A 27,435-nucleotide genomic window follows, 5' to 3' on the forward strand; every position below is an offset into this window, starting at 1 on the left:
CCTACTTGAAGGCAGGAATATTTTGATGTGCAATCATTAGCTATGAAGTTGTCTGACATCCTTGCAAAGAAGGCATAACAGAAATACCAAATAAATAGTAAATAATACTCTGATTTACCTCTGTGTTGTAATACCTCCCAGGTATTCTTGTGGGCTCCAAAACAGGGAAGCATTGCAACCCAATGCTGTGCCTTCCAGCCCCTAGCTCTGCCTCAAGCCGTCAGAACTCTGCCCACAATTCATTTTTGGAGTTTATGCTGGAAGTTGGCAATCCCTTTCATAAACTGTTTTAGTGTTTCTAGATTGTGTATTTCAGGACAAAATGTACATTTTTTCCCGACTGACTAGTTATGATGCAAGGACATCTCCTTCAAGGGGTATGTGATGAAATGGCATCTGAAGTGGGGTTAGAAATGCCACACAAAGACATTCCATATAAATTAGGTCTCATAAAAGACAGTTTTGCAAATGGTACACCAGTAATCTTTGCACAAGGCTGGGATCAGCCTGGCATTTTGAACATAAGCTGTGACCCTTTCCTGCCCTCTGAGTTTGTAATTGCCACTGAATATCCACTCATGTACTTGTCAAGATAGAAAGGGAACCTGAGAGTCCTTCCAATGGCTTCTCCTCCTTAGGGATACCTAATAAAATATTAAGTATTTTCAGAAAAATATCAACAGAAGCCTGTAGTATATATGCTATGACCCAAACATAACAACTAAAGTAGGCACGGTGGGAAGAATATGTTTACATAATTTTAAAGATAAATGGTTTCCAGCTTCACTGATCCATATACTCTGTCAATCCAGAATTTGTTAAGTGCTTCCAATATAGATGATATATTTAGGAAATTATGTAGCTCAGCAATAGAAGACCAATGAAGCCCAAGCCATAAAACCACTAGGGAAGAGAACTCAGCTATATGCCATGAATAATATTTACACTCAATCAGAACATCAAGAACAGATTACATTTCTCTCCTACCAAGAATGTGCCACCTTTTGCTTAAGCAATCACTGTGCCATCATGACTTTTAAGTGATAATAACAACTCAATCTCCAACAAATAATCTATGGAGGATACAGGCCCTGTAGTTTTTTACACTGACAGATAGAGAACAAGATTATCTCCTCTTAAAATTTTCCACATCATTTAATCCTGTAGCTATAATAGTACACAGCTTTTAAAGACAGCCAACCCTATTTTCACAAATTTGGTAAGATTGCTGTTTTGTTAAAGGCACTTAGAAGCCCTTTAAGACTGTAAGTAAGTCAGACTGGATCAATATCCTGACATCATTAAAGCAACACCAGAGTTTTGCCACTAACTGCAAAAGTCAAGCATGAATTGAAGAAAAAGAATTCATAAGCAATGCAAAGCAGAGTACAGTGGAGGGGAGTAAAAATAGGTATGAAATACACAGACTCGTCTTTGTTGAGGGAAAATTTTGAAGGAGCTCCTTAACTTCTTGCTGTCATCAATGACCAGGTACCTATAGATGTAGTGGCACCGACTTCACTGGGTTTGTTTGCAGAATCAGGTGATGTTCACTGCCAAACCATGTGAACCTTGCCCCCCAAATTACATGTCAAATGTACAGAACTAGTTCATATCTGAAGTGACACAGCAACAACCTGTAACTAACACAAGACAACTGATCCTCCAGGATGCAGGAGGAAATTCTCTCATGCTTCTAATTTATTAGATTAAGAATTTTATAGAATCATAGAATAGCCCAGGTTGGATGGGACCTCGAAAGATCCTCTGGTCCAGTCTTTGATTTCTCAAAGATAACTATCTCATATATTATGATAAAAATGTAAAAGACTTGTTCTAATTTCTATAGGGGAAAGGGCTAGAACCATACACTGGAGAGTGCCACCAGAGCTCTCTGACCTGTAGGTGGTGGAAGAGCTGATAAATCTTCTATATGACTAACAAGTAACAGTTCTCTAAGAGTTTCTCCATACTAATGTCCATTGCTTACAGTACTTACAGGATATTGTCTTTCAAATCTCAGATTTGAATCAAGCTACTGGTTTATGAAATTTTAAATTCATCTTAATCTAATGTAACACTGGATAGGTAATCCTTAAACCTTCATCCTTCCTTATCCCCCAAATGCCTCTGGTGTGTTCATAACTTCCCCTTTATATTTGTTTGAATGCAAATAAAAGGGGGGACCTGTTACTTTCTTCATAGTTATTATGTCACAATGTTGAATCCGTGAGTGAGTTTGGCTTGCTTCAAAATTCTTGCTCCATTAAAAGCAATAATTTCCATAACACAGCCTCAGAGCCTAAGAGAGAAGATCAAACCTAATACTGTTGCTAGCTGAAGTGCCACTACCAAATGTCTCTACTTGCTCATCCTAATACTCCTGCAAAGAGAAAACCGCAAACATTATGAAGGCAAGTCTCATGACTGTTCTCAACATAGAATCATAAAACAGAGTTGGAAAGGACCTAAAGATCATCTATTTCCAATCCCCCTGCCATGGGCAGGGACACCTCACACTAAACCATACCACGCAAGGCTCTGTCCAACCTGGCCTTGAACACTGCCAGGGATGAAGCATTCACAATTTCCCTGGGCAACACATTCCAGTGCCTCACCACCTTCACAGTAAAGAACTTCTTCCTTATATCTAATCTAAACTTCCCCTGTTTAAGTTTTAACCCATTACCCCTTGTCCTGTCACTACAGTCCCTAATGAAGAGTCCCTCCCCAGCATCCCTATAGCCCCCGTTCAGATATTGGAAGGCTGCTATGAGGTCTCCATGCAGTCTTTTCTTCAGGCTGAACAGCCCCAACTTCCTCAGCCTGTCTTTATACAGGAGCTGCTCCAGCCCTCTGATCATCCTCGTGGCCCTCCTCTGGACTTGTTCCAACAGCTCCATGTCCTTTTTATGTTGAGGACACCAGAACTGCACACAATACTCCAAGTGAGGTCCCACGAGAGCAGAGTAGAGGGGCAGGATCACCTCCTTCGACCTGCTGGTCACGCTCCTTTTGATGCAGCCCAGGATACGGTTGGCTTTCTGGGCTGCGAGCACACACTGAAGCTGGCTCATGTCCATTTTCTCATCGACCAACACCCCCAAGTCCTTCTCCTCAGGGCTGCTCTGAATCTCTTCTCTGCCCAGTCCAGGGCACTGAGCTTGCTACACGCTCTTACTGTCCAGGGGATCTCGAATTCGACCATCTCGTGATCACTGCATCCAAGGCTGCCCTGGAGCGTCACATTTCCAACCAGCCCTTCCCTGTTGGTGAGCACAAGGTCAAGCATGGCACCTCTCCTTGTCAGCTCCTCTATTACTTGCAGAAGGAAGTTGTCTTCCACACAATCGAGGAACCTCCTGGATTGCTTGTGCCAGGCCGTACCATCCCTCCAACAGATGTCAGGGTGGTTGAAGTCCCCCATGAGAACAAGGGCCTGTGAGAGTGAGGCTTTTCCTATCTGTCTGTAGAATCATGCCACCATGTTCTCATATAGAGAACATGCCACCATAGTATTCAAAGGGCAGAAGTAAGTTTTGTCAAGAGCTGACACCTAAGTTAATAGTGAGCTATAGCTCAATAACCACACTTCAGGAACTGCTGCAATGTTGCATTAAAAGCATATGCTGTTCAGAAGGAATATAAGCACTGAATTCAGCACCAATGCTGCTTAGCTTGGATATAGGGATGCCGAACTTCCTTCTAAACCACAGCCTGAATTCAATGCACATTGTTCAGTCTTTATGCACAGCTAAATGGACACATCAGTTATCACTGTAACGGGCTAGCAATAGTGAAAAACCCACTGGTTAAAATAGACATAAATCAACATAACTGAGTAAAAAAATGTGTAACATGACATCTGAAAACTCACTGAAATTCCATGGGTTTTTTTTCCCTATATTAGAAAGAAGCTATAGATAGTTTTCAACCTAGTCAGTTAAAATTGTGGAGAATTCCATAAAAATATGATTTTACTGAGGGTATTTATATGTGCTTATATGGTATTAAAATAGATTCATTACTGGTCTTCAGCAAGGCATAGTTCAGATTGTGTCTTGGCTTTCATATGTAAAGTAACTAATTTTAATGTGTTTGCAGCTCAAAACAACATAATTACAGTTTTAGACCATTTACTTCTTGAATCGAATAAAAGGACAATTTCAGTAAAATATTCAAATTTAAGCTACTTTTTCTTTGAAGCAATATTATGGATTTTCTTTTGAAGAAATGTTATGGACTTTCTTTATAATCTATTATTACAGTTCTAAAGAATTCTACATAGATGTTTCAGAGATGATCCGTCTTGATTTAGCTTATTTTGTATATATCTATCAACCTGTTCAAGCCATGACAGAGTCTGAAGACCCATGAAGGCATCATCAGATAAGAACAGTTTCTGTTAATTTTTCCGTCTCTCACAGTGCTGAGAAGTAAAATATACTGCCAATTCCTGAATAGAAAATATAATTTAGTTTTATGAACTCGTATCTTAATACTGCCTTTGTAGTTGCTGAAATAATTAGAGTTGAAGACTCAAATAATTGGAGAAGGTAGAACACAAAGAGGAGAGGTAACAGTTCAGACCTGAAAGATGGACAATGGATAATGAAAGAAAGGAAAATAAAACTTACAAAGGGACTAAATGGGTGATCCATGGTAAGCATACTCCTCCGTCGCTTCCTGTTTTGTTAGCTGGATAATCACAGAAAAGGACAAGAACAGCACTTCTAAAAACTGCAGCAGAGAATGAGTTAGGCCTAAGAAACATAAAGAGTATGAAAAGACATCTACTAACAAAGGAGCAAGAGGAGCGAGGCTCCTGTGCAAGGGGTGAGAGCACATCAAACGTACAGTTTTTCCAACCCCTAGGAGAGAAGTTTTCAATTAAATCTTGAAATAAACTGGAAGGCAGAAGAGGTGTTTTAGAAAACACTGTTTGTTTGTAAAAAACATAGCTGGTTTACAAATCTCCATATACAATCAAAAAAAGATACTGATAAAGAAAAATATTCATGGAGGGGAAAAAGATGTATTTGGGGAGCATGCTTTTATCTTTGCAATCAGTAATTCTTACACCATTTTCAAAAACACTGTCTCTGGTGAGTCTGACGTTAAAATGTCTATTGAACACTTACAGAAAACATCATAAAACTAAAAAACAAACAAACAAACAAAACACTACCAACAAACAGAGTCAGCAAAAAAAGTACACAAAATACATTCTTTTCCTCAAAGGCCCATTCTTCTGTACAGCTATCACTGTATTCATCCCCTTCTTGCCCTGTTCTTGCACTTTGCCTGTGTATGATGTCTTGTCCCAAGAATCCTACTAATCAAAAGCTAATGTATACCTCCTTGGAATGCAGATACACATATATTACATGAAACATCATGTATTAAGAGAAGTTTCATATTGAAAAGTGTTTCATTACTTTCAAACTTGAGTGTCATTTTAGAAATCCAGTTTATATCCCGGTAGTACTATTATTTACTCAGGACATATAGAAAGGAGCCGATCATTTAAAGTTTATGGAGAAATTCGACTTAAATGAATATAAACTAAGGCAGTAGAATGTGCTCCAAGATTTTGCCAGGCACAGAGGTTAGACTGACTGCTCTGTAATTCCCTGGGTCATCCATTTTCCCCTTCTTGAAAATGGGAATTATATTTCCCTTTTTCCAGTCATCGGGAACTTCACCTGACTGCCATGATTTTTCAGATATGATGGCCAGTGCCTTAGCAATTTCATTTGCCAGCTCCTTCAGGACCTGCAAATGGATTTCATCAGGTCCCATGGACTCGTGTACGTTCAGGTTTTTAAGATGTTCTTGAACCAGATCCTCTCCTACAGTGGGCCAAAGGTCTTCATTCTCACAAATTTGAGTTGAGAATTATGAATGGTGTTACAGAATTGTCTATGTGCAGCTGCAATCACATTTGACAAATAAAAGAGTCTGCAGCAAAAGAATGGTTATAATCAGAAGTGGATGTTTGATTCAGACTCCATAGAATATTCCCTATTGGTCATGATTTTGGTAGGTGAAGGGGAAGAAAACTGTTCACCAACTAGCAACATCAGCAACGCAATCTCTTTTTGTATCAGGCTGAAACGTAGTTCAGGGACGCCAAACTAGATGTTCACTTTTTAATTTCGCTGTTAAAGCAAAGAGTAAATTTACCCATCACAGAAGTGCTGGTTTGAGAGCACAGATTTTACTAAGACTGAATGCACCTGTACAGATGGATACAAGGTGGTGTGACTGCTTTGCTCATGTGCCGACCTGCCTGGATGCAAGGCACACTAGGTCCACAAGCTGCCTCCCTCTGTTAGTCCAGCTCAAGCTAAATAGCCTGTCTGGCTCATTCTGTCTACCTATGCACATTTAGCGCCTCTCACACAGGTGTACATCCTTCTCAGATTTGCGAATTCCAGATCTGGGCACTTCCCATATAAAAGTTATTACTCCTATCTTCTCTCTCCACATTTTTCAAAGTGGGGATTAACTTTTGCCTGTGCCTACTTCCACTGTGCTGTATGTTCCCGAATCATAGAATTGTTAGGGTTGGAAAGGGCCTTAAGATCATCTAGCTCCAACCCCCTGCCATGGGCAGGGACACCTCACACTAAAGTCTTTTACAATACATTTGAATTTTCAATTTTCAACATAAAGAAATTAGTAAAGGATCATGAGCTCTGAACTTTTGCTCCCATATAAATTTATAGTAACATTCCAATTTCAGTGGGCCTTCAAAATGTTTTTGTTTCTACAAAAATAATCCTGGGTCTACATCCTTCATAAAATTTGGGAAGTAAAAGTACCTCACTTAGAGGAGCTGAGCACTTCATTCTGGGTATTACTGCTTGTGATTGTAAGAGAAGAGACAGCAGTGGCTAGGAAGTCTAACCAGCACCTGAATGTGGGGAATTTCTGGATGCTGGAGGAAGGGAGAATCAAAGCTGTATTTCTGAATATCTGGGAGAGGGAAGATATTAGGGTATGCCTGGATGGCTAAACAGATAATTTAGGAATTAACCACACTCAGGCTAGAGAAAAAAGTTATGTCAGAACTTAACAAAATAAAGCGGCAGATTAAGAATTGATAGAAAACGAGAATTTCCCTAGAGCTTCCTATTGACGGTTGCTCCATCTCCCTTTTCTCACCAAGTAAATACGGGAAAAAAAAAACATTAATGTGGAAAAGTAGAGAGAAATGGGATGATCCTTGATACTCTGGTAACAAGACTTCTTAGACCAGTGTAATTTTTCTATTCTCTCTTGACATTTTAAATTTGATTTATGTGCTGGTAGATGTTTCAAATTTTAAATGATGACCCACATAGTGTAGTATGTCAAAAGAGCATTTCTCTGTTGACATTCTTCTGAATGAGAAATGTGCTAGACAGTATGTACCACTAAATGTTAATAGGTCTAAAACTACACAAATTGTAAATTTACTGAATTGTGTTAATAATGAATTCCTAAACTATTCACAGAATGCTGAAATAGTTGTCACCTGATCAGAATTAAAGGTGAACTGACAGGCAGAAAAGGCCACAGCCAGATGACCCTGATAAGGGGTAGGAGCCAGTCTCCATCTGAAGAGTAGTCTGACTGGGGCATTTTCTTAGATTAAAGGTGACAGCAGTACATGGTGATGCTTATAGTGTCTCCCTCATGTCATTACCTAAAAGTGTCACACTTGCATTTAAAAAAACAAAATGTAAATTTATTAACTCTAACAGCTGTAAAGAGAAGCATGGCGATGAAAAGGTAATAAATGCTTATATACACAAGAAACTTAAGCAAGTGTTTGAGGTATCAGCTGCTAGTTGTAGGTTAGGATGCGGCTGCCTCGAAGGCTTGGTAAGAAAAGGTGGAGATGCGCTAAGTCTAAGACTGGCAAAGACTTGGGTGAATGAATATGGTAACCAACCTGGTCCACCTTGTCCCACGCATAGTATGAAATGTGTGCTGCTTCTCTGGGAGCACAAATGGTTGGGATCAGAAGGGGATGTGACTTCTCTTAATTCAAGCCTGGATGTGTCCTTTTTCTGAAGGCTTGCAAATGCACAAAATAATAAATAATAAAAATACCCCCCCCACACACAAGCCACAAACAAACACAAAACACACACACAAACAAAAACAAAAACCAAACTAACAAGCAAATAAAAAAACAATCAAACCAGAAACTCAGAAATCAGAAAATATACTAGATTCATTTTCTGTGTTTCAGAGTGTTGATATCTCACCCTGTGTTTAAGAGACTGTTGAGTGCCTTCTCTGTTTGTGAACTGCTGTTTTTACTAGCTTATATAGTCATTTTATTATCTCCAGAATGAACATGATCCTCTTCAACTACAGACATCTACAAGTTCACTATAAAATGCAATTCAAGCAAGAGAAGAAATCAGAATTTGCTGTGCCTTAAGAACACCATAGTGACATTGGCAAGCATCATAACCAGTCTCCGGATCATGATTCTTATTTATGAGCTTAGTGCAAGAGGCACAAAATACCTGAAACATCAGGCAAAACGAAGGCTGTGGTGTTCTCATGGGGGGGACTCCTGCAACACACATATGGAAAGTATCCTGGCATTGAGCTGGATGAGGGATGTTAAACATCTGTAATGGAAATTTGCCCTCTGTCACCCTTGTTCTAATCTTTCCCAGATAGAGGACAACAGAGAAATCTATCTTCTTGAGGTCTAATCCATCCCCACATTATTCTGTGCTTACGGTGGTGTAACTCCATCAATACAAACAGAGCTACTGCCCTACACAGCTGGAGCAAAGCAGCAAGTTCTCAGTCTCTTATCTACCTCTCTGAAAAATATACCAAATTGTTCCAGTGCTGCACATTTCCCCATTAACATAGGCAGAAATACTGACAGGTAGTGAAAATGTATTCTTGTACTGTCACATAACCTTGAGCATTTTGCCTTGTCATTTATTTGTTATTTTCATCCAGTCCAGTATGTAATCATACAGTGGCATCACAGAGAAAACCAGATTTGTGCAATCACAGTTCTGCATTGATAATGGGTTATGCATTTGAAGATATCGATTGACTGCAAGGAAAATAAATTGAAGTAGTACAGGATTTAAGAAAGCAAATGACTACAGAAAACTGAGTCTGCAGTCTTTTGGTATGATTCTGTGATTTAGCTTACTTAGATATCTGGAAGACTGCAGACAGAAATGTTCAGGTATTCCAGAAAAAATCTATCGTATTCTAATCCTAACTAAATTGCACAGTGTCACTGTAAGTAAAAGCTTGAAATAATTAAAGCTGAGAGGACACTCTAGTTATCGCATTTGAATGATACTAAGATCTTATGAAGTTTGGTGGCCTCTGCAGAGTGGATGAGGTACCTTGAGCAATATATATCATAATGAGCAACTAAAATGTATCACTACTTCACTGGTAGTATTATTTAAGATGGTAAAAATTGCATTATCATAGATACACGCCAACAATATGCTCCCCCTTATGGGGAAGGCTGAAACTTGTTTGCAGGATGGGTATATCACCTGTATCATCTCATCAAGAAATAACATATTTCCCTTCTGCAAATAGTCAGTCTGATCCCCTAACTAGTTAGTAAAATTTAATTATGAGGAAAACCCATTTAATTATGATGCAGTGGAAGGAGCTTAAAGTTACAATCAGATCTTACTTTGGAAATTTGTCAGAGAGGTCATTCAGCCCTTCACTGACATTCCTGTTGACTTCTGGTCTCTGGATCAAATTTTCTAAAGGCAAGGATCACCTATTACTGATAATTTTCTACAGGGATATTTCTTTCATCTTTCATTAATTTTTAAAAATTATTTGACTGCTCTTATCCTCTCATGCTCTTTTTGCTTACGTCCTCCCTGCTTCATCATCTCTTTTCTTTCATTCCATGTATCCCATCATTCATCAGCCTTACTTTGGACAGTAAAATCCATGTATTTACCAACTGATGTCCATTGCTTGATCAAGTACCATTGTAAAACTCCAAAACATAATGCTTCAGGGCAAAAAACACTCACCAGCCACCAAGAGAATGACACTTTATCAGCCAAATGAAAACAACTTTGGATGCCAAGATCTGCTTTGGTCTAGTCAACTTTCATTTTGACCATTGCCAAGCATCTTCATCTCTTTCCTTGCTCACTGTGGCTAATTTCTGCAACTGTAAGAGCTTTAAGAAAGTGATTAATATTTATATTTTTTAAAAAAGAGGTACATTATGCATGGGGTTAACCCTAGAACCAAGTGAGGTTTTTCGTTCAGGATCCAATATATTCCATTTCCTATGGAGTGAGTGTGCCAGAACTGGTTAAAAATAGCTTCTCCCATTCATTAGAGTCAGCAGATGGCCATTAATCTTCCTGAAAGTATTGATTCAAACTACTCGTCTCCACTTTCAAGGCCCTTCACAGACTACCCTCTCCCCATCTATCACCCCTCTTTACACAACTGAAAAGGCGACTGGCTTTGTAACAAGTGGGTGACAGGTACAAACCAGCACTCTCCTACATGCTGTCCCTCACATCTGGACGGAGTGGTACACAGCATTAACAAAGCTTTTTCATTTGTCTCTTTTAAATGCTTTCCTAAAACTTTCCTTTGCCATAAGGGCTACAAAAGCATTACACAGTTATACACTGGTGTGATAGGATTAGAGCCTCTTTAGGACACAATCCTTTCAAGGACCATCTTAACATTAAGTCTCAAGCTCTGGTATCTATCTTTCCCAACCTGAAATGTCTCATCTTACTCCTAGACTGCAAAAGCTTGAATGCAAAGTATCTCAATTATGTACTGTCCAGCTAAACATTTCCCAGCAAGCTATTGCAATAGAGACAGTTAATAAGAAACAAATATTAGCTTAGGCAGTCAAGACTGCAGGGTGCATAGTACCAAAATCTCATGCACTAATGTAAGCCAAAATTAGTAAACCAGCATGGCAAGTGTTTATGCCTGGCTGCAATTTAACCCCTGCAATATAAGCCCAGTGCTGTGCCTCAGAGTAATGTGCAGAACCTCCACTGAGACTTACTACCTTAGTCTCAATGTTAAGCCAGCATAAACATATTTTATGTAGTTCATGAACTGCCATGTAAATTCAGTACTGCAGTTCCCTGTGCATCCAGTGCTGGTGTTAACACCAGCAGATAACACCATGTCATTCCTATGCCAGCCATCACAAATGTGCCCTTAGCATATATGACAAATTAACTCTTTTAATTCTGGAACTGATGTTATTTGCTCATAAGCTAAAGGTTCACTATGGTTCCTTTAAATTCTCGACCAGCACATTTAGCTAATATTTATCTTCCTTCTGCCTTAGTTTCAAGATCTTCACAAAGCCGTGTGGATTTTGCTGGAAGAAATATTGAAGATGCTAAAGGCTCTCACCAGGAACACATTTTAAAGACATCACAACACATACATGCCTTTCTTTCCCAAACCCAAATTCCAAGACAAGAAAGCACACACTTTCTGGAAAGAAACCCCACAGTCATTAACACTCCCTCTCTTACAGTGAAAAGGAAGACTTTCCAAGCTCACACGCTGTCAGCAGCAAAAACTGGTATGGAGTCCAAAGCACCCGAGACACAATCTTTTCTTGAAAAAAGAAATAATATACACACTTTCTTTCTGCACAAGGGGCCAGACCCCAGTGCAACAACCGTCAGTGTGACAACCCATACCCCTCTTCATTTTAAACAATACAAACCAGGTACAACACAGACTGTTCCTTCTCATCACAACACAAATGCAAGTTCATTCTTTGCAAGGCCACATGCTGTTCAGCAACCTCGTTTCATGTACAGGTATTGGAAAATATACAGGAAATGGCCTGGTCAAGTCACAGTCTTAAAGACTAAATCATCCCAAGACTTACCAACACAGCAGCAGAGAGCACCTCCTTTGCCAACGCACTTCACCTTCCCTTTCCATTTAATATATTCTTCCCCAGACTGCTAGCATCCCAGTAGGGTCTGCTCCCAAAGCAGGGCTTCCAGCACAGATCACTGTAGTCAGAAAGGTGTACAACACAGTGATGGATCATGTGAAACTGCCAAAACCCAGTGGTGGGATGCATCAGAAAGTTGTTTGTGCTAATACGCTATGCTTTACGGGTGTGCGGTGCGAGCCAGCTGAAGATGGAGGATTTAAATGTGGGCCTTGTCCTACTGGATACAGCGGTGATGGAATTACATGTGAAGGTAAGGGGGAGAATCCTCTTTCTTTTGTAACTTCAAATCTAGTAAGTCTCCAAAGTAAAAATGTATTTTGATTATAAATTTGGAGATTTTTCTAGCTGGGAACATTCTGGCTTTCAAAGCCAATCATATTTCAAAATGATAGACAAACATTCTATAACTTTGAAAAAGCTCTTTCTGCTTAGAAAAATTACATTTATTTGATAACATCTAATCTATTGAAACCAGGGACAGATTGTGATCTTGCTTACCCTTGCTTAAGGCCAGATTCAGTCTACTGAAGTCATTACATTTAAAAATATATAAAAATGTTGTGGAAAGAGTAAAATTGACTCAATTTCTCTATAGAACACATTCTAGAAAAAAAAATCTAATTGTTCTACTACCTTAAAAATTACTTTTAAATATCTAATATTTTTAATACAAAACTGAACTTGTCATCTGAAATGTATAGCACCAGAAGGGTTTTCACAATATATTGAGTTCTTTATTAGACAGCTCAGAATACCTCTGTAAAACAGTAGTATTATGCACATTGTTGAAACAATGAATTCCCTAATTTAGCTATCATTAATTACACCTTTTGTTGAAATCCCTCTGATAAACTGATCTCTTAATTGGCCTTTCACTACAGAAAGCAAAATTATTTGTATAATCTATTTCATTCTCTTTCACTTATGGTTCCTTGAGCTCTGTGCTCAGAGAAGGCAGGTGTAGAGGGGGGTCTCAGCTGTGATGCCCTGCGGAGGACCTTGCAGGGATTCCTTGCTGTAAGCAAGGCTTCATGGGGGTGTAAAGCCCCCAGCAATGCTGCAGCCCTCTGAAGCTGGAGATAAATCAGAAAATACATAAGAAAAAGTTACTATAATCTTGGGTGCTATAATTTTTGCCTATTTCCACATTTCTGAAATGCCCCTTCTAAATGACTGAAGGTTACTTGTCACAAAACAACCCTGTCTCTGACCGCTGTATTATACCCAGGGCTGGAAGAGTACCAGGTAGCTCCCAGAACTAGGAAGCCCAAAGCAAATCTGACCACAGAATGGCCTCCACTCAAAGACCAGGCCCATGGACATACGAATATTTACAAATATGGGCATATGGCTGCTTTGTGTATATTTAGTATATACTATCAGTATAGTCCTTAAAACATAAACCTGCTTCTGCCTTTTACTGTCTCACAAGATGAGATATTTTCTTCACTTACTGGTATTACTGAAAATCTCCCTGAAGAGTCCTTAGGATAAAATACATCATTACCAACATCATTCTCTGTCTCGGGGCTTGATGACATGATGCACAAACATCATTATTTGTCTCTCATCACTGACCATGTCACCTGAGTCAGGAATTAACCTGTCTGCTTCCTGCTTCTTCTTTATTCCGAGCTCTTCTGTGTACCTGCGAGCAGTACCCTGGAGCATGGCCAGCAGTATGAACAGCACCCATTGTACCTCCAGTCACTGATGTCTCTTCCCATGTCAGATGTGGCTCAGCCATCATGAGAGCCGAAGTTGAAAGATAAGGATAATTCCTTAGATTAAGGCCTGCCATAACCTCAGCTATCAGCACCTTACAGTGCTGCCACGACTGTACCAACTTCCTTGAAAATAGTAGTACCCGCTAAGAACAGGAGCAGCAAAGCTGAACAGCTGATCAAAGCTCAGATGAGACCAACACCTGCAAAACCTTCAGGCTTCAATGCAATATCTGTGGCAAGTGAGCAAAAGTTTTGACAAACTCAGACACAATTGATAATGGTCACCATCCTATTTAATATCAAAATTCACCAGGATTAAAAAGTAGCAAGCTTTAATACCTGTGGAGCTTGAGGAGATGTGACCTTTGTTTAACAAGAGTGTCTGAAAATACTCTTAAGATAATAAATACTTTACCAAGTGATATTATGTTGTGACAGAACCTGATTTTTATTTATATTTTTTCAGATGTGCAGATTTAAAATCAGGCTTGGAGGACTGGTAGGGAAAAAATAAGCAACATCCTGAAAATGAATTTATCTTCTAAAGTAAATCCTACTACATTTTATATCTGTAATATTATCACCCCTTTGGACAAGCACCTCAGTCTCCCTGTAAGGTTTTGGTTGGAAGTCCTCTTCCTCTACTCTGTCTTCCTGCTTTGGGAATCACAGACTCACAGGAGTGCAGGCTGGAAGAGACTACTGGGGATCACCAGGTCTAACCTCCTACCTTCTTTTGGAAGAGCATAGCTAGATGTCAGTGTGTTTGTCTTATATTCAGGCATCTAAATTGAGACACGTTCAGATGCTCTTAGCAATTTTCATTTAGATCACTCCCTTCACTACTGACAACTTTGTCATCTGTAAAAAGTAGGACCTTGCATTTGCCCATCTTGCTTTGGTGTAATAAACATTACAGATTCCTAATTATTTTAGTGCAGATGAAGTAAGATGAACTAGCTCCTCAAGGCTCATCAGTCCCATGCCCTTTCCTGCACCTGGGCAGATTCCCAGCTTGTAGAGCTCTTTCACCTTCATTCACAAAGGCAGTATCACCATTTATTAATGGCCTAATGTTAACCCTACTCTGCTAAGAAAAACTTGATTTCAGAGCAGCATTTTGGAGATATCTGGCATCACCTACACAATAATAAAAAATAAGTAGGGGAGATAAGGCCTGCTTTAGTCCACTGGGTTCTCTTGCATGTTCTCTTGCAGAAGATGCTCACTGGCATTTATGGAGTAGTTAGCCAAGAGTTCCTCTAGTAATGAGGGAAGTTACTAAATACCTGATTTCCTCTCTAAGCACAATTTCAAGTATATCTACCATATATAGCCAGTGCATTGCTATAGCACACTTCTAGCAGTTTTACAGGACAGCACCTATCAATCCTCTGTCAAAACACACTGCAAAAGTGTCAGAACACTCAAAGAGCTTTAAATGCTCCCGCTCAGTATGCCAAGCAAATAAAAATCTACTACTTTAATAATGCATAACTAGTTCAAACAGGATTGTTTTCAGAATGCTTCTGCTATTTTGTCTACAAGTGCTTAGTAACATTTGAGGCTAATGCTCTGAAATATTCATTAGCACTGTTAGTTACCATGGACTCATTGTCCTGCCTCTGTTACACACTCTACAACAGGGCACACAGACAAGCATTCACTTTAAAAGATGCTGTATCTACTGGACAAGGAAACAAATGCTGTCTTTTCCCTAGGCTCAGTTTTTCACCAGGGTCTATGCATAGACCTGTCTGAGAGCAACTGCTCTACTTGAGCTCCTTGGAGTGCCCTAAGGTGGAACATGTCCTTTCCATTCGATACCAGGGTTGAAGTTTAAAAAAAGATCTGCTCTGGACATCCTTGTTGTGCTTGTTTTGAAGAGACCTTGACCTGAAGACTAAAGAAAGATAAGAATTTAAGCCAAATATCTGGTCATTATTGTTCCTGTCTCTATCCCCAAGTTGATAGGGAGTGTCTTGTTACTCAAACTGTACAATTAAAAAGTTAAAGACTAAGTTCTGTAGAATAAAGAGAATAATTTAAAATTATTTTGGATTAAGTGACAGTTGAGGACTAGTATTTTTTTAATTTTTAGTAGACATAAAAGTTCCTCAGGATTCCTATGGAATCTAAAGTCATGCTACTTCAGAAATATTTTCTTAAAAATGTGAAGTCAGTAAAACTGGGATATTTTATAGGCCTTGCACAGTATTTCCTAAGGAAAGAGGACATCTAGAACAGTAGCAGTTACGCTTTCTGCTCAAGAGTTAAAAACACAACATTGCCTTGACACTACAAATACACTGTTCGAACCTAACAATTTTTAAAATAACAGGAAAGATGGAGTAGGTGTGAAAGTATTATGACCTCAGGATTATCATCTGGATGAAGGAAGGCAAAAAAATTCAGGTAGCTGACAGTCATCTGTTCTGACATTTTACTGCGTGAAAGCACTACTATGTCAGACCAAAATTCCTTCCCCTATCTCCAGTAGCTATCAATAGCAGATGTCTGTAAGTATATGGGAAAGATGCAGGGATACTATTCAGAACAGTCCCTCAGCAAGTCATGTATCATGTGCTTCAAAAAGTCAAACACCCTGTTCAGCCTTTCCAGGCCATATCTGATTTTGTAGTTTTCTATCCCTCCAAGTCATGTCTTTCCCAAAGACCTAATACATTCACTTGTTCTTCACACAAAAGCTCTACTGGGCCTTTGTTTATCCCTGTCACCTTTTTCAGCATCTTCTCCACTTTTACTATATCTTTCCTGAGCTGGAGGATCAGACCTGAACATGGTGTTTAAGATGCAGCTCAGTACGGATACAGACCATAATAAAGTCTGGCATTTTGTGCTCTGCTCATTTCTTAACAATTCCTAACACTATTTGCTTTTTTGACTGCAGATGAGCACTCAAGTGACATTTCACAAAACAAAATCCATTAACACAACCTAATCAGAACTGTTTGCATCTGTATTCCAAATTTATTCAGTGAAGTTAATCTTGTTAATTTCCTATGAGCTATGAGGGGACCCAGGGGCTAACCACAGGCCAGCCAATCTCACCTTGGTGTGCAGCAAGATCATGGAGCAGATCCTCCCAGAAACTATGCTAAAGTACATGGAAAATAAGGAAGTGGTTGGTGACAGTCAATGTGGCTTCACTAAGGGAAATTCATGACTGACAAATCTGGTGGCCTTCTGCAATGGGGTTACAGCATTGGTGGACAAGGGAAGAGTAACTGATGTCATCTACCTGGACTTGTCCTGCAAGACATCATTGTCTCTAAACTGGAGTAGCATGGATTTCATGGATGGATAACTCGGTGGATAAGGAATTGCCTGGACAGTCACGCTTAATTTGTTACAGTCAACGGCTTGATGTCCAAGTAGAGACCAGTGACAAGTGGCAGTCCTCAGGGGGTATAGGGACTGATCCTGCTCAACCTCTTTGTCTGTGACATGGACAGTGGGATTGAGTGCACCCTCAGCAAGTTTGCCGATGACACCAAGCTATGTGGGGCAGTTGACCTGCCGTAGGGAAGAGATGCCATCCAAAGGGGCGTTGGCAGGCTATAGAGGTGGACCTGTGTGAATCACATGAAGTTCAACAAGGCCAAGTGCAAGGCTGCTGCACACGGGTCAGGGCAATCCCAAGCACAAATACAGGCTGGTCAGAATGGATTGAGAGCAGCCTTGAGGAGAAGGATGTGGGGGTGCTGGTTGACAAGAAGCTCAATATGAGCCAGCAACATGCACTTGCAGCCCGGAAGCCAACTGTATCCTGGACTGCATCAAAAGCAGCGTGACCAGCAGGTCAAAGGAGGTGATCCTGCCCCTCTACTCTGCTCTCGTTGGACCCTACTTGGAGTACTGTGTGCAGTTCTAGGGCCCCCAACATAAGTATGTGGACCTGTTGGAGCAAGTCCAGAGAAGCCCACGAAGATGGTCAGAAGGCTGGAGTACCTCGCCCGTGAAGACAGTCTGAGAGAGTTGTGATTATTCATCCTGGATAAGAGAAGGCTCTGGGGAGGACCTAAAGCAGCTTTCCAATACCTAAAGGGGGTGATAAGAAAGCTGGAGAGGGACTTTTCACAAGGACATGTAGTGCCAGGACAAGGGGTAGTGGCTTTTAGGTGAGAGAGAGTAGATTTCGATAGATATTAGGAAGAAGTTCTTTACTGTGAGGGTGGTGAAGGCACTGGCACAGGCTGCCCAGAAACACTGTGGGTGCCCCATCCCTGGCAGTGTTCAAGGCCAGGCTGGATAGGGCTTTGAGCAACCTAGTCTAGTGGAAGCTGTCCCTACTTGTGGCAGGGGGTGGAACTGGATGATCTTTAAGGTCCTTTCCAACCCAAGCTATTCTGTGATTCTATGAGCCTTTGGATATTTATTTCATAAGTGAGCTCCAAACTAATAGACTGTTTTAATATGCATATGAGTTACTTTAATTGCACTAATACATGCTTTAACCCTATGCTTTATTTCCTTTATCTGTGTATCATACATAAACCAACAATGTGGTAACTTTCCGTTTTTCCCCTCCCTTACACTGTACAAGTTCAAACTTCTTCTATGCATTTAGGAAATTAGATTAATACATCTTTGAAAGAAAATAAATAATGTACAATGATTGCATGAAACAAGGTAGACTATGCTACTTCCAGTGAAGTCTGTCCTGACCTGACTGGTTTTCAGAGGTTACGCTCTCACGCCTCTTAGCCTTGCTTTAGTAGTGCACACCCGGGACCTCACATGCCAGACAGCACAGGGAGTTTACTCAACTGTTGGAAATGCTAAGCAATAACTCTGTTGGAGAAGACATTTGCTGATTAAGCTATCAAAAATGGAAGAAACAACATAGCATCTTCTACTGCTGAGTACTCCCAAAGTTATCATAGAAAAACTTACAAACTGTACAGAAACTTACAAAATGTGCATGATCTCATTTTAATGGAAAAAAGAAATTCTGCGATATTTCCCAAAAAGCCCTTTCAAAGAAAACAATAATGGACTTCTCCATTTTCACCTCCGGATTTTAAATTATAAACATAAACATACATATATTTGACAGCAAGATTGACCATTTGCAGCAATGTTTTCCTTTTTAGTGTTATTTTATACCATCCAAAACCGCTTAGTATAAAAACACTGCAATACCTTTGTACAATTTAGCAAATGTTTATGAAAAAAAAAAAAAAATTATTCCAGAAGATGAAAGATCAAAGTTTTGGAAAGGAATTTGATGCAAACAGTATATTTCTATCATGGAGGGAAATATATTTTAGGTGAATACTGCTCTTGCTCTCACACTGCAGTCAGTGTTCAGTTTTTATCTTTTGCTATTCACCAGTAATAGAATAGTTTTAAACACTTTACTATTAAATGTCACCATAGGAGCTAAATGTTTTAATATCCAAAACACCGTGTTCTTTTCTGACAGTTCAGATGCATCTCAAAATGTGTAAAGGCCAGATGGAAAGTATTCTATTCAAATGAACATATTCTCTTTAAGTGCTACATACAAAACATGCTGAAATAAAGCATACTATGTTTGAATGTCACTGGGCTTGGCATAGCACTTAGGCACCTGGAGGCTTTATGCAACTATCATCCTACAGGAAAGGCAATCACGTTTCACACACTTTAGAAAGAGCATTACATTTTCCACAGGTTTTGTGTTTCCGTGTCTCCATGCAGAGAATATTAACCAAGTCTACCTACCATTTATTTTTAATTGCAAAGAAATCTCTTTATAAACAAGCCCTGGCCTTATGCAAGCCCAGCAGAATGGAGATGTTTCAGATGGACATATGTGAGTCCTCAACCAGCCACTGATTTCAGTGAGATTTATGACAAACCCCTGAACGTGAGTGGTGGCTTATAAATGTAGTACTGCAATTTTAAAGAAATAATAAATGTATTGAAAACAGCATCAATTTCTTTCCCTTTCTTCCACTTACCACTTCATTACAGACTGCTACCTACTCTTTGCCCTAACAGCACAAGACCCCAAGCTACCTGAGTCTCTGACCTGCTCCAACAGCTGCTGCCAGTGGCTGAATTAGAAAAACTTCAGGGAAGTTTAACCCTAACTGCTTAAATGGATCTAAATCAAACCTACTTAGTTGTACAGAGAATGTCATTCTTTTTAATTCTATTTTCTCACAGATGTACCCTTCAAATTTCAGCTAAACCTGTGCTGAATTGCAAATGTCTAAACCTCCTCGCCCATCAAATCAAAAGTAAATTTAGCTTAATGACATTCTCAGCATGTATATTATGGATCTAAACTATACCTAGTGAGTTTTCTGTTCTCAAGCATGACAAATCCTAAAAATATTTTAACGCAGCATTGAAAATTTCACAGTTAAAACTGTATGGTAATAGGAAATGTAAATACTGAAGTATCTGAAGAGCAGATCTAATACTAAATATTTTTCTTGAATGTTATTTACGTCAAAATGATTTATTTTCAATTACTTTCTTGAAGTTTGTCTTTTTAACTGCGATTGGTTAATATGTGGTGACTTACATACTTTTTGGATGGCAAAGTTCATATTCAATGGCTTTATCTGAAGGCCTAGTGATAATAACAAGGAGGCCTTTAACACATAAAGTTAATTTAAATTATGTGATGCTACAAGTATTTGTCCTTCATGTAGCCTTCCAATTACACAGTCCATTTTACAGTTTTAAGAACAAAATGTGGTACACTAGGTTTTGGGTTTTTTTCCACAGTAACAATACTTGAAAGATGCTTTGTTTCAGACCTCCTTAGCTTCATTTGTGTTTTCCTTGGAATAACCTTGCTTAGCTTCATATCCATTATAGAAGACATAACTCTGCCAGTGAAGTGTGCCAAAGTACAAGATTTTTCACTGTATTCACTTCCCAAGAGCAAGAAAGGACATTTTTCATTCTATTATGTGAGGTGTTTTTTTTTTTACAAAGGCATGAGAGCCAGCTGACACACATGCCTTGTTCTGCTCCTGCACACAGCACTTCTTCAACTGTCAGTGGCCATATTCTACCTCCAGAGGCCTTCTCTTCTCCTCCATTTAGCATACAAAACTACTTTTTATTAAAGGGCTACAAAAGGAAGCATTCATGACATCAGATGTCAGGTAGATGCTAGGTTTAAGTGGCTAAGCCTTCCAGGCCCCTGGCAAAACAAAGTCATTAGGCTCATAATGATCAACATCTAAAAAACAAACCAGTGTCTTCAGTAAGCAGCCTGTTTCAGGATTTGCAGTACTTTCCAGCTTTATGCAGTACACCTGCTCATCCTCTTTCTTCTAGAGAATGTTGCACACTGCAGTATGTCAAGAAATCATTACCTAACTTGCTGCTTTGTCTGCAGGCCTCACACTACTTATTAAACATTAAAATCATTACTTAAACGTTTGTCATTTTGCTGACAAATTCCCATACAATTCTTTTCTATACAGAATAAACACTTCATCTCTGCTTTAGTGACTTCTAGCACCTGTTAAGCTTTACTGAACATCCACATGGCAAATTTGCTGAGAGGGTTGATCAAAGTTTTATTACTGACTACATTTGTACTTGATCCATTCTTAGACTTCAGAAATACATACTTAAAAATGTGCATGCTCAGAAGTGAAATATGATTATGTTAAAGTCATTCCCTTGCAGACATTATATAGCTGCTCATTAGGGCTGCATTACTAATATAATACTTACTTTTATCCTGCAGTGTTTTCCTCAGTAGCCACATTACTTGTTGGATTAATAAAATGGTATGGGAAAAGTAATAACAAGTGCTGCGCTCATAACCACACAGAATGTAATATTTGAACTGTATCTTCTTTCTCATGTTTTATTCTTGCAGTGCAGTGTGATCCACCATGCGAGAATCAAGGAACTTGTGTATCCCGAAATACTTGTTCGTGTGCTTATGGATTTGTTGGTCCTCGATGTGAAACAAGTATGTATAAACTCATTCAGGCTTTTCTCCTCATTACATGTTTGAATCTGCAGAAAATTAGAAGACAAAGAAAGCCTTTTTATTTTTCTATATTTCCCTTAAAATGATGACTGCATACAGCAAGAAAATAAAAGTATAATATATTGAAGTAATGCAGTACCTAAACTATTTCAGAGCATATATTTATCAGCAGCATAGTTGGATTATGTAAAAATATGCACATCTATATCAACATTTTCTACAGGAAAAATGCTTCTGGAAAAACAAACAAACAAGCAAAAATGTCCATGTTATTTAAAGTAACATTTATGAAAGTCAAGGCTGTGTGAGTGAATGCAGTAATACTAATTTTGAGAACACAAAAAGACAACCATACCTATTGGGAGCCACATTATTGTGCAACACAGGTTACAAGAGAGGCTCAATATATAGAAGATCGGGGGGGGGGGGGGGGGGAAAGCCTTCAGATCCTTCTGTAGTAGCTGAATGTTGAAACATGCAGTTTCATTATTGCAGTCCTCACTGCTTATTTAAATATCAGGTTGCCCTTGACAGGAATATAATTTTATCTCTGAATCAGAGCAGCTGGAATACTTAAAAAGTAAAGAATTTTAGATGCAAGTTTTCTATTAACGAAAGAAAACCAAGGAAAAGGACAGATTCATCCCTCAGGTTGGACAAATACAATTAGGTATTTGCTGTAGTAGAACAACTTCAGGATCTGCACTGATGGTACTGATAAGAGATTTTGATCTTTTGTGTATTTTCCAGTGGTGTGTAACAGACACTGTCACAACGGTGGGGTCTGTGTGTCACCAGATGAGTGCAAATGCAGAAATGGATGGACAAGCCTTCTTGTGAAACAGGCAAGTCATTAGAAATGACTGGTCTCTCATGTACTTTGCCCCTGGAAATCCACATGATTCCCACAATTCAGTGGTCAGATTGTGAACTGTTTAAAGAATTAAAACATAAGAGCAGGAGACCAACTTAAAACTGGACAAGAATGTCAAACATGACTTCTGCTGCTAAGTTAGCAACTACATATGCAGTTCTGACTGCACAGTCGAAGGAAGAAAAGTGAACCTAGAAATGTACTGTCAGAAATTGAGACTGACTACAGTGATTGTTGTGGGCCAGTTCTTGGATTTAGTTTTGCCATTCTAAAAGATGGCTTGTGACTGTACAAGACAGAACAAAAGGTAGTTTGAAAAGAGAAGTAACCATTCACCCCTAATCTCAAACATTCTGCTGCCACCAAAATTCACACTGCTTCTTCTGCCTGTGTCTCATACTTGTAGAGTGCCTACAAAAGGCATCCACAGAAGTGTGCGCTCAGAGAAAAGCCACCTTCACACATCAGTACAAAATGTCAAGGATTGGATCTAGGCACCTATTTCTAGTCAGGACTCAAATTTTTGAACCCTATTTTGAATAGATACTGCTCAAACCTTCCTCACAAGGTCTAAGTGCTAAACACCAGAGTACATATTTTTCTTCCAAAGGCACAGTAACTACAGCACTCACCTGGGACAAGGCAAGCAAAATAGTGAAATACTAAAAGGAGCAAAGATGAGGAATACCTTAATCAGTGCCAAACCTCAAGGCTACAGAGGCACTCTGCCTCTGCCATAGTGAATACTAGATGACTAAGACATCTTCAGCCTACACTACCTTTCCTGGAAGGTAAGAGATGTCATTTTAACCTTCATCTCCCAGAGACTGCTCTTCCTCTAGATGTTGAAATGACAGACCTATTGAAGACACATAAATTAACCTAAGACCCACGATAAATGACTGGGATTGCCACTAGCTATTCTGGTTCCCACCCATCTTCTCTTTTTGCTGATGGAGATTACATTACTTTCTTTAAGTTTTGCAAATTTATTTTGGGGTGGTTCTAAACAGGATTATTCCAAGAGCAGGACAAGCAACAGCAGCAGAAGCAGTAAAGCAGTAATTTCCAACCCAGAATAACAGCAGCAGGATTTGTTTGCCTGCCAGTACCTTAGGGGAAAGACTATCAGACTCACCTCTCTGACACTGTTTTGTGTGCACTACATAGAATATTTTGTGGATACTGTTGAGGTTTTCTGCCTCAATGTTAAGACAGGAGTCTCTGTATGAACATATATAGAAACAAAAAAAATAATAGAAAAAGGAACTTAGGGGACCTTACCAATGGAAATATGAACACTGGCAGAGTATGGATATCTGTGAACTAGCTAGGACAATGAGGCAACTAATCCAAATTCAACATTAGCAATGCATTAAGTCAATTTTGACTTCGTAAGTGATTTCTACTTAGTCAGAAAAGCCTCTCATGTAGACTATAATTTTACTTCTTTTCTTTCAAAATCGACATTTTATTTCTGTTTTACTCCATATTAAACATTTTAGTGACCCTTAATTTATTTAATCTTAAATGTATTTAATTTATTTAATGGGCTATTCTGTCAGATACTGAAAGACAAAGGGAATAGAGTGAAAAAGACTGTTTTAAAGTGTCACTCTGCTTTAAAATGAAAACTTTATCAGATTCTTTATTCTTCACACATTGACTTCCCAACTAAACTAATTTGCAATTCTAATACTTCTTTATTTCAACAGGCAGGTACTTGCTGCATAGAAATATGCAAGGCAGCTTTTAATTCTAATGCCTGTTATATCTTCTCCAGCAATAACAGATAAATAAAGAGGCAAAGGAAGCTCAGCCAGTGGCTTTGTTGGTGATGCATGAGCCAATATGCTGGGGAACTGGCATTTCAATGAAGCAGAACAAACAGAGTCTTTGCGGGGCATACCTATTCAACTTCACGGAAATGCCACGATGCTCTGCTGTATTCAGACAAAGCAGCAAATGGTTAATAGCTCCACCCTATCCAGGATGTATGCAATTTGCCTATATTTTACTACCTTGGGATCGTGCTTGGTGAGGATACTAGAGTGGAAGCAAATGAAGTGTGCAAATCAAAGTAAGACATCAGAAATAAACTATTCAGTTATGTTATTTTTCATCCCCAAAGCTATGCTAAAACACCACTGAAATGCTCCCACTGTGCTGACAATGAATAAATGCCGCAGCACAACTGACCAGCAAAGATTGTGTGAAATTCATGACAATATTATTACAAACGTTTATTCTAATGTCAAGCGCAGAAGCAAAAGTGTGCCTACTTTAAAAAATTCAAAATTCTAAGAGATTCACAAAATTACCTTGTATTCACATACAGCTGTGTGCAATCCTGTATGCTTGAATGGAGGAATCTGTGTACGGCCAAACACATGCATGCTTCCTCATGGTTTCTATGGGCCACAGTTCCAGAGAGGTAAGAAAGTTCTATTTATCATCTTGATAAAGGATCCAGGCTTAAAATATAAACAGCAGCCTATATCATTACCTGCTCCCACATGAAGTATATCCAGAGACTTTTCTTGTCATAACTCCCTTTGTGTTTGTCTGATGTTATAGTCTGTCACAAATCCACATTATGTTGTTGTTAATGGTATTTTGAAGGAGTAAGCACTTATTTATGACGGCATTAATGATAAATAAATAATTATTCTAAAACTGTCTGAAGTCAGTGATATCACTAATTAACAGCTGTTCAATTAAATCTTAAAGCATGGCTCTACTTTATTAATTTTGCATACTCTATAGTGTGTACTATATTGTGTTCAGAGCCAGATGATAATTTATCTTCAAATGTATCACCTACATGACCCCCCTCGACTGCAGTGGATGGGAGACTTGTGTAGAACTTCAGATCCCTGCTCAATGATCTGATCAAATATTGCTCTGCCTGACACAGAGCAAGGACCTGATTTTGAATCTCTGTCCTAAAGGGGAGAGCTTTAAGCTGAAGCTAACAGAATCTTGAGCTTCTTGCTCACTTTGTGCCGCAGAAGTCAAAATAATGAATACTTTAACTACCCATTTGCTCAGGCAGGATACACAAGAGAGGCAAATTTATGTTTAGGGCTCAAATAGCTGGAAGATCCCTGTGATTATACCACTGCTTTTCAATTTTTTGAGCGTAGCTCTAATAGCCCCTCCTGAATCTTGAAGTATAAATACACTCTTATTACCAAACCTGAACTATTTCAATATTAAAAGTTCTTTTGTCTTTCTCTCGCTCTTTTGTTTCCCTGGAGTTCCTAGATGAATGCAATTCCAATGCATATTTTTGCAAGTGAATGACTCACACACAGAAATCTAATTGCAAATGGAGCCTGCTGGAAGCTCTTTGTTTTTGTGATGTGGGGGGTGAAGGAGAGTGGAAATGATACAGACTCTGTAATTTGATGATCTTTCTCTTGAGGTTTAACATGGAAGGTGATTTTCAACATCTAGGTGATTTGGAATTTTTATCATTAAGCGTCATGGTTTAGACAGAACTAAAACTTGAAAATAAAAATCCACATTTGTGGGATATGGAAGTGATACAGGGAGATAGTAGCTGGATGCTGAATTAAAAAGCATCCTTCCTTCTGCTTCCTTAGAAAGGGGAAAGAAATAACACCAAAGCCAAGCTAGCAGGTATCAATCACCAATCTATATTTCAAGGGCACAAGCCCTTGATGAAGGACATTAGCTAAAGATTAAAAACCTAAGAGATTCTCAGGAATATTACGACCACTTAACTGCAGGTACCTAAGAGACCTTTGGCTGCTAAGAGTCATGTCCCACATTCTTTCCACAAACAAGAGAGAATCATAATCTCCAGCTAGGAATCTGCCTGATTCACCCTTGGGAGAGACACCTTCTCTACCCAACAGAAGGAAAAAGCCCCTGCAGACCTGTCTCAAAACACAGACACCTATATAGGGAGCCTGTATTTAGGCAATGTTGATCCCGTGTGATTTTGGTGCACAAAACTTTTGCTTTCCTTTCCCTAGCTGTTTGCATTCCTCCTTGTAAGAATGGTGGTCACTGTGTACGAACAGATGTATGCTCCTGTACCCAGGGCTACACTGGAAGAAGATGTCAAAAGAGTAAGTTACAAACTTCCCTTTCTTTCCAATACTCTCTGACTCATAAACAGTTTTTCTCCTTTTCATACATGTTCAACAGAATATTTAGTCTGGATTTATGTCATGACCTCCTATAGTCCTATCAGAGCACATACAGCACTACACTATGTCTAAAACCAACTTGTTAATTAGAATAGCGTTAAGTCAGGTCAATGTTGGGAGCAGAACATTTTGCTAGAACCCTCAGTAAGTATCTCACGCATTCAGAATGGGTAACACTTGTGTCTGGAGATGAATTATTTGCATTTGTCCTGGGTTCAGCAGTAGCAGTCATTTTTCTCATTCTTAGTAGCTGGTGCAGTGCTGTGTTTTTGACTTTCAGCCTGGGAACAATGCTGATAACATCGATGTTTTTAGTTGTTGCTAAGTAATGATTACTCTGACCAAGGACTTTCTGAGTCTCACGCTCTGCCAGGGAGGAGAGGAAGCTGGAAGGAAGCAGAGACAGGACACCTGACCCAAACTAGCCAAAGAGGCATTCCATACCACAGCACATCATGCCCAGTATATAAACTGGGGGCAGTTACCCAGAAGGGTTAGATCACTGTTCGGTCGGGCTGGGTATCGGTCGGCAGGCGGTGAGCGGTTGTATTCTCTTCCCTTGTTATTTCCCTTACCATTATTATTATTATTGGTGGCAGCAGCAGTGGTTTGTGTTATACCTTAGTTACTGGACTGTTCTTATCTCAACCTGTGGGAGTTACATTCTTTCGATTCTCCTTCCAATTCCT

At 39.2% G+C, this 27,435-nt stretch overlaps 1 protein-coding gene across 1 annotated transcript in view; it reads left to right on the forward strand.

Annotated features, from left to right (window-relative positions):
• LOC136010049 (von Willebrand factor D and EGF domain-containing protein-like) overlaps positions 1-27,435 on the forward strand; it is a 183,118-nt gene that overhangs the window by 129,559 nt on the left and 26,124 nt on the right. Inside the window, 7 exon segments of the mRNA XM_065670656.1 lie at positions 11,354-11,972; positions 11,974-12,236; positions 21,575-21,670; positions 22,442-22,516; positions 22,519-22,536; positions 24,904-24,999; positions 26,570-26,665. Coding sequence (XP_065526728.1) covers positions 11,354-11,972; positions 11,974-12,236; positions 21,575-21,670; positions 22,442-22,516; positions 22,519-22,536; positions 24,904-24,999; positions 26,570-26,665 — 1,263 coding nt within the window.

Source organism: Lathamus discolor, chromosome 3, assembly GCF_037157495.1.
Source record: "Lathamus discolor isolate bLatDis1 chromosome 3, bLatDis1.hap1, whole genome shotgun sequence".
NCBI classification, from domain to species: domain Eukaryota; kingdom Metazoa; phylum Chordata; class Aves; order Psittaciformes; family Psittacidae; genus Lathamus; species Lathamus discolor.